Below are 15185 nucleotides of genomic sequence, written 5' to 3' on the forward strand. Positions count from 1 at the left end.
GCAGCAGGTTTGATTGAAACATCCACTCCCTGCTAAACCAACAGTGTGGGCGGGAAGGGGCGTTACCTTCAACAGCGTCACTGCAGATTGGCTTTTTGGTTACTATGATGCTCGCTCCTATAACTGCTCTAGCCTCCATGAGCTTCATTTGAGCGAAGCCAAACGCTGTGGGTGACGTCACACTCACTTAGCCCACTCCTTTATACAGTCTATGCTTCTGACAGATAAGCCACTCAACAGAGTCAAGCACATTTTCTAAGCCTATGTGCAGTTTTGATTGCACATTCCCAGTGCAACAGGGGAGGGGCGCACCACTCCACCTTGAGAGCCCAATTTGAAATATGCATCGCGCCTTTCATCAGGCTCTTTAGACAGTGTACTCGGGTGATCCTCGTGTGTAGCGCCTGTGTTGTGTTCGCTTTGAAAACGCCGGAGGATCATATGTGTGTTCTATTAATTATCGTCCATCGTCACAGCGATGTCCCGGTACCACACATGTAGAGTTATGTCGCTGCACGACTCGCCTCTTGTTGCCGCAGAGTGGAAGAGCTGATGAACTCCTGCTAATAGCGCTAGCTTTGATCCACATGAACATGAAGGCCGCGCTTTTTAATTATGGAAAGCATGAAAAATAAATGCTGCGCTAAGTGCCGACTAGCTGCTTGGTCTTGGCTTTTTGTCTGAGTGCTGGTTGAACACTGGCATTACTCTGCCTTCTTTAGTGTGTGATAAGGCTGCGAAATGAACGCATTTTGGATCAAATGGTCAGTTGAGTGGACGCTAATTGCTTTAGGTATGATAATGTAAATGAAAAAAACTGTTCATTACACATGTTCTGCTCTAATGTCGTCATCATGCTCATGATAAAAGAAACTTTCAAATGTACAGTATTGTTACAAATCATGAGCTGCAGTAAATAAATAGCAGAATGAAACACTTTAGTTGTTACTTTGCATCTGTAATGAGGCAGACAAGTTATTTATTCAAACTTTTACGGCTTAAATCTGATCATATAGACAAGAAATAACCAAAAATGGCCCAGTAGAGTAAAGAAAAAGTAAACATTTTTTTAAAAGTACACCTAATAATTATTGACCCCAACATAGTTCCATATTTCATAAGCAGAACAAAGTGGATACAGTGGTTATAGTGACAGGCCTGCTGCTTCCACCTTTTGTTTTGCTTTTGACATTAAAACTCTGCAGTGTTTGATGCTCTAAACATAATTCTGTTGTTTTCTATGACAATGATAATAAGAATCTTGAATCTTGAACCAAAAATGAAATATCCTGTCTTGACCTTATGCATTTAAACGTGCAAAGGGTCTGCCAACTGTTTTTTCTTTTTTTTTTTTTTTTCACAGGATAGAATTAAATTTATCTCCATGAACAGGTGAAACCAAAAGGTCAAATCTGTTGATGTTTTTCAAGAAAGTCTTAGCAAAAGTACTGGTAATTGAAAAATGTAAGACAAAGGCATATAATCCCATACTGTGGAACATTCCTTTTAAAGCAATAATGTTTCCATGGAAGCGGAAGAAATGTTACATTGTGTGTATTTAAATATACAATTTGTTGTTAATCTTGTGATATAGACCTACAAATAGGCCTGTCACGAGGGAAATATTGATAATAAAAGATAATATTGAAACTAATTCATGCCACTGGTCTCAGCCTGTGTAAAGAAGTGGACTGAGTGAGTGTGACGTCACCCACAGTGTTCGGCTCCAGTCACATGAAGCTCATCTAGCTTGGAATTTTGACTGTGTGTATCATAACAACCAAAGAGCCAATCAGGAGTGAAGCTGTTCAAGGTAACGCCCCTTCACGTCTGCACTGCTGGTTTAGCACAGAGCGGACACTTAGCAATGCTGTCAACTAAAACCTGTTGCAAATGCTAGCGGCCTCGGGGAAAGAAGGCAGCTGATTTGTTTGTTATTAATGTTCATATCTCAAACGGGCAAAATAGTGAAATAAAAACCCCCGGACCATGTAGAGCGGGTTAATACGAACATTTCAAATCAGAATGACGAGTCTGACAGCAGCAGGTACAGACAGAGGAGCCACAGTTTTTCAATAGAAAGTGAATTGGAGTCAGAGTCAATGGAGCTGGTAGTGCGCCCATGATCACTTTCTATTTGAAACGTGGCGGCGAGCAGGTTAGCTATGTCCATTTATATACAGTCTATGCCACTGAAACAACCCTTAAATAGAATTGTCCCCAAAAAACTCAAATCTTATCTTAGCACAAAAATAAAACTCACACTGGAACAAAGAAAAAGTGCCATTATTAATATTAACCCCAAAGATTATTGTTCAATTTTTTATCAACAGAACTCGATGTGATAGTAACGGTGACAGGCCGACTTACAAACATGATTTAAAATGCATGCCACTGTTGACACTGTAAAACTGGTTTAATCATTAATAAATAATACAAAATAAAATGAATTGAATCTTGATTTTAAGACTAAACCACAATTCAAAAACTGCAAAACTACATTCCCAGCTCCGTCTCCCCCTAGTGTACGGGAGAGATTTGTGTGAGCAATAATGTCCCTGTCACATATTACACCCCGACTTTAATCTCCAGAGGCCCAGTGTCTTATCACGAAACTGCAGGTCTCAGTTCATTACCACGGAGATCCCAGATATGACTAAAGTGTAATGACGGACATGCTTTGCAGCGGTCTTCATTACATGGCGGGCTTCAGAGGGGCACTTGGCGTTATTGGACAGAGCTGTGAGCGTGTCCTAACGGCAGCGCTGTTCTCTCCCATCCCTGCAATTACTCCGGGTCCTGATATAAGCAGAGAGGCCGGTCGCGTGTGGAGGGAGTGGGACTTTGAGCTGTGATGCTCCCCTGTAGACCGCCGTTCATTAAACTTACGCACTTCACTTTTACCAGAGAGAACACTAGAACGATGATAATGAGTGATGCTGCACACACATGTCCCAGGCAGCCTTAGATAAACCTGACTATCTTTGTACCAGCGTCTATAAATCATGATCTAACTCATACACTATATATATAAATGAACGTAGCTAACCTGCTAGCCACCGCGTTCCAAACAGGAAGTGATCATGTGCACGCTTCCATCGACTTTGGCTCCAGTTCAGTTTCTATTGAAAAACTGCGTCCCGTCTCTCTGTAACTGCTGCTCTCAGACTCGTCATTTTGGTCTTAAATGTTCGTATTAACCCGCTCTACATCATCCTGGGGTTTTTATATTACTATTGTACAGTACAGAATGTGTTCAGCCAAATTTACATAAATGTTCGATAGACACTACAGCGGAGCAGCACCTAAGATGAAGAGGCACGGTCAGAGGAACTGTGACATACACGCGAGTCACTATTAATGAATTAAACAAGAGAGAAATGTGAGAAAATGTTAATTCCTGTCTGAGAAAAGTGTATAAAGTGTGTGGTGAGGGGTTTTACAGCTGCAAAATATATATAATAATTGTAAAAAATAAAGCTGACGACTTCGTGGATTTCGCCTATTGCGGGTTATTTTCAGAACGTAACCCCCACGATAAACCAGGGACCAGTGTATTATCGTTTCTCGTGTATATTTCCTTCAGCAGTATATCGCTGTCGTTGAGTGTCGTTGTCGTGACAGGTCTAGCCGTGGCACACACACACACATGCGTTCCGTCTCTATTCTCCCCTCGCTAGACTGTATTCCTGAGTGTGTTCTGATTGAGCGGTTCCATGTTCCGTGAGCAGCTTCCTTCTCTTCGTCTTCGTACCTCGGCGGTCCTCCTGAGTGTGCTGCGTCCTGAGTATAAGAGCAGGCAGCAGTAAATATTGGTATGACATGAATGACTCTCTGAGGAGCTGTGTGTAAGAATAGGCAGAGTGTGGAGCCAGTGAAATGTGACAGTATAATGTTATTTTAGAAGCAACATCTTAGATTCTTCCAACACACTGCATTTATAGAGATTTGTTTTCACAGTTTGGGTTCATTAAAATGTATTGACAATTTACCGGTTTAAGTTTAAAGTGGCCATATCATGTGTTACGCTGTTTTCTGATCTCTGCTCTCATGTTGTTTCCTCATCACAAACAGACCTGGAGTCGTGTTTTGTTTCATTCACACATGTTTAACACAAACCCTGCATATTTAAGCTCTCTCTCAAACTGAAAACACTCTGTTCCACCTTGTGATGTCATCATGTCATACAGGAAGTCCATACACCTTCACTAGAATCATTTGGATCATTTCAGCCCTGGAGTTGTCAATCTCTACTGAACTAGAGGTAAAAGGAGCTGTTAACTTGAAAACTTGTGATGTCATGAAGTGGTTCATGACATCACAAGGTGGAACAGAGCATTTTGAGCTTTGGAAATGTAGACAGACTAATAATAAGTGTTACTCAGACATGTGTGAATGAAACAAAACACAACTCCAGGTCTGTTTATGAGGAGGTAACTGCATTATAACATGGCTTAAAGTTTGTATTTTGGACCTTTAAGGATAAGGGTGGTGTTTGGAGCTGTGTCTGTGCAGGGTGGGACGGGTGCTCGCTCGCGTCAGCTCTGCCCTCCTCATATCGGCTGAGGAGGTCTGTGGTGTCCTCTAAAACTCATTTGGATGTAAATCTTCTATTTGCAGACAATTCCATAGCGATACATTGGAGTAACCTGTGGAGTGCTTTTAGTTAAAACCAATTATAAATGAGCAGAAATAACAGCGCCGGGAGACAGAATCATCTCTCTCCAGCTCGTCTCCGGAGAGTCGGCCTCTCTGTGGAGCCGGCTTTTAGTATGTTAGGGGCCAGCTGATTAGAATCATTGGACTTTTTAATCGTTCAGTGGATGCATGTGTCGTTTAGTGAAGTGAGCAGCTCCTAAGTGTGTCAGTGTGAGAGGAGAGTGGTGTGTGCGGGCTGTAGAGAAAGTGAAAGTGAAAGTAGAAACCTTCATGTGGGACTGTTTCGATCTGTTATACGATTGACTGTAGTTTGTAGCTGTTGCTGGTGAGTTTGTGAGCAACAACTCTTCATGTAAAAGTAAATGAACCCCCCGCTCTCCCCCTCTCTCAGAGTCCCCTCTCCTCAGTGGTCTCCTCTCTCTCTCTCTTTCTCTCTCTCTCTCTCTCAGATTCCCCTCTCCTCGGTGGTCTTTTCTCTCTCTCTCAGTCCCCTCTCCACAGTGGTCTCCTCTCTCTCTCTCTCTCTCTCTCTCTCTCTCTCTCTCTCTCTCTCTGAGTCCCCTCTCCTCAGTGGTCTCCTCTCTCTCTCTGAGTCCCCTCTCCTCAGTGGTCTCCTCTCTCTCTCTCTCTCTCTCTCTCTCTCTCTCTCTCTCTCTCTCTCTGAGTCCCCTCTCCTCAGTGGTCTCCTCTCTCTCTCTGAGTCCCCTCTCCTCAGTGGTCTCCTCTCTCTCTCTGAGTCCTCTCTCCTCAGTGGTCTTTTCTCTCTCTCTCAGAGTCCCCTCTCCTCAGTGGTCTCCTCTCTCTTAGTCCCCTCTCCTCAGTGGTCTTCTCTCTCTCATAGTCCCTCTCCTCAGTGGTCTTCTCTCTCTCTCTCTCTCTCTCTCTCTCTCTCTCTCTCTCTCTCAGAGTCCCCTCTCCACAGTGGTCTCCTCTCTCTGTGTCCCTTCTCCTCAGAGGTCCTCTCTCTCTCTGAGTCCCCTCTCCTCAGTGGTCTCCTCTCTCTCTGAGTCCCCTCTCCACAGTGGTCTCCTCTCTCAGAGTCCCCTCTCCACAGTGGTCTCCTCTCTCTTTGAGTCCCCTCTCCACAGTGGTCTCCTCTCTCAGAGTCCCCTCTCCACAGTGGTCTCCTCTCTCTCTCTGAGTCCCCTCTCCACAGTGGTCTCCTCTCTCTCTCAGTCCCCTCTCCACAGTGGTCTCCTCTCTCAGAGTCCCCTCTCCACAGTGGTCTCCTCTCTCTGAGTCCCCTCTATTCAGTGGTCTTCTCTCTCTCAGAGTCCCTTTCCACAGTGGTCTCCTCTCTCAGAGTCCCCTCTCCACAGTGGTCTCCTCTCTCAGAGTCCCCTCTCCACAGTGGTCTCCTCTCTCTCTCTGAGTCCCCTCTCCACAGTGGTCTCCTCTCTCTCTCAGTCCCCTCTCCACAGTGGTCTCCTCTCTCAGAGTCCCCTCTCCACAGTGGTCTCCTCTCTCTGAGTCCCCTCTATTCAGTGGTCTTCTCTCTCTCAGAGTCCCTCTCCTCAGTGGTCTCCTCTCTCTCTCTGAGTCCCTCTCCACAGTGGTCTCCTCTCTCTGTGTCCCTTCTCCTCAGAGGTCCTCTCTCTCTCAGAGTCCCCTCTCCTCAGTGGTCTCCTCTCTCAGAGTCCCCTCTCCTCAGTGGTCTTCTCTCTCTCAGAGTCCCCTCTCCTCAGTGGTCTCCTCTCTCTCTCTGAGTCCCTCTCCACAGTGGTCTCCTCTCTCTGTGTCCCTTCTCCTCAGAGGTCCTCTCTCTCTCAGAGTCCCTCTCCACAGTGGTCTCCTCTCTCTCTCAGAGTCCCTCTCCACAGTGGTCTCCTCTCTCAGAGTCCCCTCTCCTCAGTGGTCTCCTCTCTCTGAGTCTCCTCTCCTCAGTGGTCTCCTCTCTCAGAGTCCCCTCTCCTCAGTGGTCTCCTCTCTCTCTCTGAGTCCCTCTCCACAGTGGTCTCCTCTCTCTCTCTGAGTCCCTCTCCACAGTGGTCTCCTCTCTCTCTCTGAGTCCCTCTCCACAGTGGTCTCCTCTCTCAGAGTCCCCTCTCCTCAGTGGTCTTCTCTCTCTCTCCGAGTCCCCTCTCCTCAGTGGTCTTCTCTCTCTCTCAGAGTCCCTCTCCACAGTGGTCTCCTCTCTTTCTCTGAGTCCCTCTCCACAGTGGTCTCCTCTCTCTCTCTCAGAGTCCCTCTCCACAGTGGTCTCCTCTCTCTCTCAGAGTCCCCTCTCCACAGTGGTCTCCTCTCTCTCTCAGAGTCCCTCTCCACAGTGGTCTCCTCTCTCTCTCAGAGTCCCTCTCCACAGTGGTCTCCTCTCTCTCTCAGAGTCCCCTCTCCACAGTGGTCTCCTCTCTTTCTCTGAGTCCCCTCTCCACAGTGGTCTCCTCTCTCTCTGAGTCCCCTCTCCACAGTGGTCTCCTCTCTCTCTCAGAGTCCCTCTCCACAGTGGTCTCCTCTCTTTCTCTCTGAGTCCCCTCTCCACAGTGGTCTCCTCTCTCTCTGAGTCCCCTCTCCACAGTGGTCTTCTCTGTGGGCAGTAGTCTGTCTGTTTGTCAGTGGGCCTCAGTGGTCTGGTCCACTGCTCGGCTTGTGTCCTTGTGAGCGGTGTGCCGCTCTGCCATGTGGAGCGCCGTCTCCACAGACTGAACAGTGAATGAGGATAAGTGAGGAGCGCCAGTCAATGAATCAAGCAGCAGGACGGGAGCCGCCGGGAGCAGCCGTGGGGGGAGCGACGCCCCCCCCGGGACAGGCCTCGCATTAGGAACTTCCTGGTCTGTGTGTTTCTGGCACAGGTTAAATGGATCGCTCCCATTAGCGCTCTGAGAGGACAGCTCCATTATATGAAGGAGACTGTAACTTTGAATGTCACAGCGCAACAAGCCCCGAGCCCGACGCGTCTCGCAGGAACCCGCCCGGCGCTGCCCATCTATGATAATCATTGGCTGTCAGCGAGCGCCGAGCGCGACTCCATTACTGCCCTGTCAGTCTGGGCCCGACTGTGTCTGTTTACAGGATGTGTGCCCCCTGCTGATAAGAGCGCAGGTTAACCTCTGTGAGCACACACACAGCTCGTGCTTAAACAATGCACACACAAAAGATGAGAGAGATGGAGACAGGTCTCCTCCTCCTGCACACTCACAATCACACGCTTTTTTCTTCTGTTTCATTTAGAGGCAGAATATGTCATTACTTTCTTACCGGAGGATCACAGTTTTATTCTTTGAAAAACGATGATCTGAAGCTCAAGTTTTACTGAAAAGAGAAAATGAAACAGGCTAAGCATTTATGCATTTTTAAATAGCTTTTTCTAATAGAGCTGAATATATATGGTGTATATGTAATAGTGTATATATAATATTGTGTATATATAACAGTGTATATATAACTGTGTGTATATGACATTCATATATAACAGTGTATATGTAAAGGTCTGTGGTCAAACTCAGAGCTGGTCGGTGGTTTGTTGTTCTCTCTGTTCCTGAGGAGTTTGGAGGTTGCTGTTTCATATGTGTCTAACACTGAACCCAAAAGCGCAAGTGTTTGTCAGCCAAAGAGAGCGCCACCTGCAGACCACCCTGTGACCCTGCAGTTCGGAGAATCAGACCGGAGCTGCAGATATGGCACAGACATGGCTCTGAGTCACTGGATGAGTCTGTGTCCTCTTGTCTGGGCCCTGTCCAGACAGATTATCATCTGCAGAGGAATCATTACATTTGATACAATAATAATTTTGTGCTTTGATGCTGTGAATTTTTGGACCATCAGAATCTTGTGTTTTACATGCATCTGTTTTATGTACTTTTGAGCAGATTCATGGCTGTATCTTTAACTCTACACACTTGTTTGTGCATTAAATAATTTAACTTTTTCAAACATGTGGTTAAGCTGAGCACAGAAGCCAGACTTGAGCCGAGCCGTGCGGTCACCGTGGCACACCGTGGGTACAGATGTTCCACTCGGCACAACAACTTTCAAAAAAACTAAATGCCAACTGTGCCAACCAACAAAACAATAAAATGCAAAATTAGCCAAACAGCTAAATAAATATTAACAACAGAATAAACCAGACCAAGGGTGGATGTGAACGTGAATATGTGCCTGAATGAGACCAAACACAAACGATTTGAGTGAATACTGAATACATTCTGATGTGGTTCTAATGTGGTTTTCCTCTTCTGTTTTGCAGGTATCTCAGTAACAAAGAAGACACATACTTGTAAGTACTTTCACTCTCTATGAGCTGTGTGTTAAATACCTGCCATTCCAACAAAACTCACACCTTCCAGACCAGTCACGATAAAGACTATATCGACTCGTTCAGTAAATGATGGAACGAACAGTCCTTCTCCAGGCTCTGTAAATATCACGTGTACGTTTAGTTTGCACGAGCTGGAGGTTTTTGTTCTGTTTTGTGTTAAGCCTTTTTGATCTTATCTGAGCTGTAGTTGGTCCAAAAATTTGCATCTGTGATACTTTACAAATACACATACATTTTTATAATTTGGTTCACTTTGAAAACGTTTTTGGGGAGTTTCATGATTCATTTTTCAGAGTGGTATAAATGTCTTTAAATATTATCATTTATTGGGATAGGTTTCTGCAGCAAGATATAGAATAGAATAGAATGCATTTATCGTCACTATACACATGTACAACACCACACACAGGCACAGCACTGTGTTAAATATTGCACTGTATTAAATATTGCACTCAATCAAACTTATTGCACTCAATAAAAATATTGCACTATATTAAATATTGCACAAGTCGGAGGTCAGTGCATACGTGAATTCAACTTCAACTATCAATCACTTCAAAATGTGTTATAGTGACAGGCATAGACTGTATATATAAATGGACGTAGCTAACCTGCTAGCCACCACGTACCAAACAGGAAGTGATCATGTGCACACTCCAGCTCCACTGACTCTGGCTGCAATTTACTTTCTATTGAAAAACTGTGTGCCCTCTCTCTAACTGCTGCTGTCAGACTCATCAAAAGGGGATAGATCTTCAACTGTATTTCCTCATTTTACATATCACATAATTTCATGATAAGTCTGTATCCCGTTTATTTGAAACTATCACGTCATTTTGTGAAACCATCATGTGATTTTGAGATTCTTATGTTTGTTTAGGTCAGATTGGCAGTTCTACGCTGATATTAAATCATACAGGTTGTGCAATAAAGAATAAACTTATGTTTGGATTGTCCATGACTGTTGAAGTCGACTCAACCTCTCTAAATCTGTGATCGTCTGTTCAAGTCTTGTTTCGATGACGTATTTCTCCTCAAAAAAAAAACAAAAATGAGCGGCCGCAGGCAGAAAGAGAGAGTGTGCTGGAGGGTAAACAGTGCACGGAGAAGCCAACACCATGTGCTGTCAGGCACATGCGCGCTCGCTTTCACATTTTCACCGCTCACTTTTAGTTATCGCGATCTCGATTTCTGTCTACGCACTCTTAACTTAAAGATAACCAAATGACACCATAATCGAAGTAACTTCTAGTCTCGATGAGCTTCATTTGGGGCCGAACGCTGTGGGTGATGTCACTCTCAGTCCACTTCTTTATACAGTCTGTGGTGACAGGTCTAAAACCTTTATAGGAAGAGCACAGACCTCTGCCAAGGCATTACAGATCTGAAATCACAACAAAATACATTTACATTTAAAGGGTTTTTTTTAATTATTATTATTTCAACTGATAATTAAATAATTACCACCATTTTATCCTTTTGAACATTTTATTTGGCATTTTGGCGTCTTCAGTCTTTGTGATCAGCTATAAGAACAAATACAAAATCTTTATATATTGATTTTACAGTTTTGAATCAATAATATGAATAATATAAATAATCTAATGAGCTAATGTTCTTTTGGATCAGAACAACCCCAGAGCATAAATCTGTCATGTTGGACCCATACACCCTGCCGTGATTTCACATCAGTTGGTTTATTTTATATTATTTTTAAAACATTTTTACACCGCATGATCAGCTCCGTGTTGCAGTGTGCTGCATGTTCTGTGTGAGGTCGTCATGGCGATGGCGTGTGCTCTGTGCAGTTTGCAGAAGGAGAGGATGTGGTCTGTGATGTGGTTTCACTCCTATGATTTACAACTACTGAAAGAAGTTACAAGTGGAGCTTTAAGAATGGAACAAACTCACAGTCTCTGCAAGTGTTTGGTCTACAGCAACACTCTATATGAACTAGAATCTACAGAAAAACACGCTAACCTTAAAGTGTGTGCCTCTCCAGTGTGTTCTTCAGGATATATCGCTACAGAGAAATACTGCGATAAATGATAATATTGAAACTTTTTTATGTCACTGACACAGTAACAATACACTGGTCCATGGTTTATCGCGGGGGTTATGTTCTAAAAATAACACAATAGGCGAAATCCGCGAAGTAGTCAGCTTTATTTTTTACAATTATTTTATATGTTTTAAGACTGTAAAACCCCTCACCACACACTTTATACACTTTTCTCAGACAGACATTAACATTTTCTCACATTTCTCTCTTGTTTAATTCATTAATAGCGACTCACATGTATTTCACAGTTCCTCTGACCGTGCCTCTTCATCTTGGTGTCGCTCCACTGTAGTGTTGATCCAACATTTATGTAAATTTGTCTGAACACATTCTGTACTGTACAGGAGACATGGAGGAGATTGATTGACAGTGGTCCCTTAGCCAATCAGGACGCAGAACACAATGCACGTTCATACACTGTAAAAAAGCATGTAACATTTTTGCTAAGAGATGATAGACTGTATATATAAATGGACATAGCTAACCTGCTAGCCATTGCGTATCAAACAGGAAGTGATCACTGGCGCACTTCCAGCTCCATTGACTCTGGCTCCAATTCACTTTCTTTTGAAAAACTGTGTCTCTCTCTGTAACTGCTGCTGTCAGACTCGTCATTTTGGTCTTTTCTCTACATGATCCTGGGTTTTTTTATTTCACTATTGTGTCTGTAACTCAAGATATGAGCATTAAAAACATACAAATAAGGCACTTTCTTTCCCCGAGGTCGCTCCTGCTAGCATTAGCAACAGGTTTGATTGACAGCGTTGCTAAGTTCCTGCTCTGTGCACATGGTAAATATTGAGCCTAAAAATATATTGTTCCAGTTTTCATGTGGTGAGCGAGAGGTCTAGCTGTTCTTATTTGTTTAGCCCTAGTAACAAGTGCTAGCCTGATGCACAGTCCTGTCTTGTGCAGAATGGATGGAGACTGGTAGAACATGGCGGTGGTATGAGGTTTGTGGCGTTCTGGACGGTGTGGGGCATTTGAGAGGCTCGTGGTGTGTTTGTGTGTAGAGCACAGACGACACACTGTGTGGATGAGAGCGGCCCGAGGCAGAGCGGCCTCTCACTGCTCTGATCAGAGAGAGGCTGAGGGGGGGTAGAGCCAGCTCACACTCGCAATCTGACCGCCACGTACACAATCTGACCACCACACACACACACCCGCGCACACACACGCTTGCAATCTGACCGCCACGTACACAATCTGACCACCACACACACACACGCACACACACTTGCAATCTGACCGCCACACACTCGCACACACACTCTCGTAATCTGACCACCACGTACACAGTCTGACCGCCACACACTCGCACTCACACACACTCTCGTAATCTGACCGCCACGTAAACAGTCTGACCACCACACACACACACACACACACGCTCGCAATCTGATCGCCCCACACACACTGGCAATCTGACCTCCTGCAGCAATGAATGTCCTGGTCCACATTAAACACATAGACAGGTATATTTAAAGCACTGTCCTGGTCCACATTAAACACATAGACAGGTATATTTAAAGCACTGTACAAACAGGATGTTAATCTCACACTGTGGTAAAAAGTTTAAAAGTTTTACAGACCAACATATTAAACATATTATTACCTCTTCTTCTGCTCAGCTGTTTACTCGTAATTTAAACATGAACATTTTAAAACTCAAAAATCAAAAAGACTGTGACCTGATATATTTTTACATTTTATGACTTTAGTTCTTTGTTTGGTTTGTTTTCATTGCTGTTTAAAAAGATTCTGGTTTTAATCTGTTGTAAATACAGAGGCAGATTACTCCAGATAAACAGCTCTGTGTAATACGGATCATGAGGGTCGTTTTTGGATACTTCAAATTCATGTTGAAAATCCCCTTTATGTAAGAGTCTGAAACATGTTCAAAATACAACACTTTAAAGAACAGTCTCTAAATACTTCTTGTAAGGGCCTGAAATATCAGCGCCATTTTGAATTAATGTGAATAAAATAAATACATTATATTTATTTTGCCATGTTGTTGTTGTTTCTCTGCAGCAGACCAGAGCTGGGTCTTGGTTTCTTATGTTTCTCAAATGTTTAATTTACTCAATTTAAATCCCAATATTCTTCTAAAATGACTTAATAAAATAAACAAGATTTCCATGTCCAATGGGAGCTGACATAGCCGTAAATGTCATCACAACAAAGCGCCACATGCTGTTGGCGCCCCCTATGGACAGCTGCATCACACTAGAGCAGCACATTTATTTTCATTTGTACCAAAATGACGACACGACGCTGCCGAATCCTACGAGTATCACCAGTTAAGAAAATAAAACTGGAGAAGGAAGTGTGTATGTCACAGTGGGCGTGTACTGGTGGAGGTTAAATGGGGTTAGATCGGCAAAATGGCGTCTTGAAAATAGTCGATTAAAGATTACTCAAACATGAATCACTCCAAATACAACTTCAGAGGCTCAATAAGCAGAAGAACAGGGGTCGGCGACCATCAACCCCCAAAGAGCCATTTTCCACGGAAAAGAAAACACTGGGAGCTGCAAATACTTTTTTGACATCTAAAATGAAGATAACACTCTATATATTGTATACACTGTCACTAAACAATGAAAAATAAATATTTGCAAAATATCTGCATAAATATTTATTTTATCTGGTTAATGGAACTTCTGCTCCTGAACCTCTGCACAGCGTCTGCATATCGGAGCTGTACAAAGTCACTTTCATCTTTATGCAGGACTGTGAGCACTGTTTGTTTTTAACATAGTTCATGATGGAGAATAACTGCTCACAGACGTATCTGATTTTCTGCAGAATTTCACTCTTGTTTTTAAAGTCGTAAATAGATGTTCTTAACCTTAATGAATGACTATTTCATATATTCTCCGTCTGTGAAGGGCGTCTCATGCCTGACTCTTTCCTGAATGAACATATAACCTACAGATGTAGTTGAATTCACAGACTTCATCCACTTCTTGAATAGATTTTTCCTTAGATCAGCCTTTGCTTCAGTTCCAAAATACTGTTTTCTCTCTTCTACCTCTCTCCATAGTTGGCCTACCTGGGGTTGAAAATCTTGATAAATGCACGCCACTTCTGCGAGTGTGACGCTTATTTTGAGCAACAAAAAATAATAAAATGTTATTTTATTTTAATATTTCAAGATCAAAATAATCTTCCAATTTAGAACTACACTTTAAAAAAACTAACACAAATAAAATACACTTCAATTCCCAAGCCACGTGGAACCGCAGTATAAAAGTATTGTGGCAGATGCTGTCATCGCCAATAGAGCGCGGTTGTGGACTTTCCGTTATCGTAACTCCACAACCAATTGTGCTTCATGTAAATTCAATGTCATTATGGTAATCTGCTTACGTCGCCCTCGAAGATGACCAATCACAGCACAGGTGCTGCCGGCATTCTCCTAGTCAGTTATTCGATACGTCAAAGGAAAAATACGAATGGATATGTAAAATAGAGGTAGCTGTGTGAAAAAATGCAGTACATTCTGACGTAATTTTTATGGCTAAAAAAGAATAAAAGTGTTGGCAAGATATACTGGGAAACCCCAGTTGCCGACCCCTGACCTAGAGCATTAAAAGCTCTGAAAAGTCCAGTTTGCAGAACAGGTCTGATTTAAATGAGGCAAACTCAGACGCCATAAAGTCACATGGGCAGTATTTATTATAGATCTTATATAAAAGTATTTAAATGAATCCAATCCTTGTCTCTTCGCTGTGTAACCTCCAGTTTGGTTTTGCAGGATCTCAGCTCGTCTTCTCTTCTGTGTGCTTAAGTGTTGGCGTCAGGATAGTTCCGAGTGAGATTCCGAGTCTTAATTAGCATAGCTCTTAGCACCTCCACACCGGCAGGGGCCTGAATCAAAGAGCATGAGTTACCAGTCTGTGGTTCAAAGCTCTGGGCAGAAACTGGACTGTCTCATTTTCTGTGGAAATTTTTAAATCTGATTCGTGTGAGGAAATCAAAGTGGATCCCCCTTAAGAAGCTCAGAACAAGCGGCTGATTAGGGGGCGATAGAGGGTGGGCAGAGCTGTGGGCACTGTAGGGTAAGGCTGAGGCTAAAGCTAATGGTCAGTGCGAAGAACCCTGCTGATGATGTGATGAGCTAGCATTTGGTGTATGCTAATTTTCTGTCTGTATTTTTTGGGAAAACTATATATTTAAATGGACATAGCTAACCCGCTAGCC

At 43.4% G+C, this 15185-nt stretch overlaps 1 protein-coding gene across 1 annotated transcript in view; it reads left to right on the top strand.

Moving 5' to 3' along the window:
* The window catches only part of roraa (RAR-related orphan receptor A, paralog a), a 245173-nt gene that overhangs the window by 151650 nt on the left and 78338 nt on the right, over positions 1–15185 (top strand). Inside the window, exon 2 of the mRNA XM_033967473.2 lies at positions 8843–8872. Coding sequence (XP_033823364.1) covers positions 8843–8872 — 30 coding nt within the window. The remainder of the gene's footprint in view (positions 1–8842; positions 8873–15185) is intronic.

Source organism: Periophthalmus magnuspinnatus, chromosome 6 (genome assembly GCF_009829125.3).
Source record: "Periophthalmus magnuspinnatus isolate fPerMag1 chromosome 6, fPerMag1.2.pri, whole genome shotgun sequence".
Lineage (NCBI taxonomy): Eukaryota > Metazoa > Chordata > Actinopteri > Gobiiformes > Gobiidae > Periophthalmus > Periophthalmus magnuspinnatus.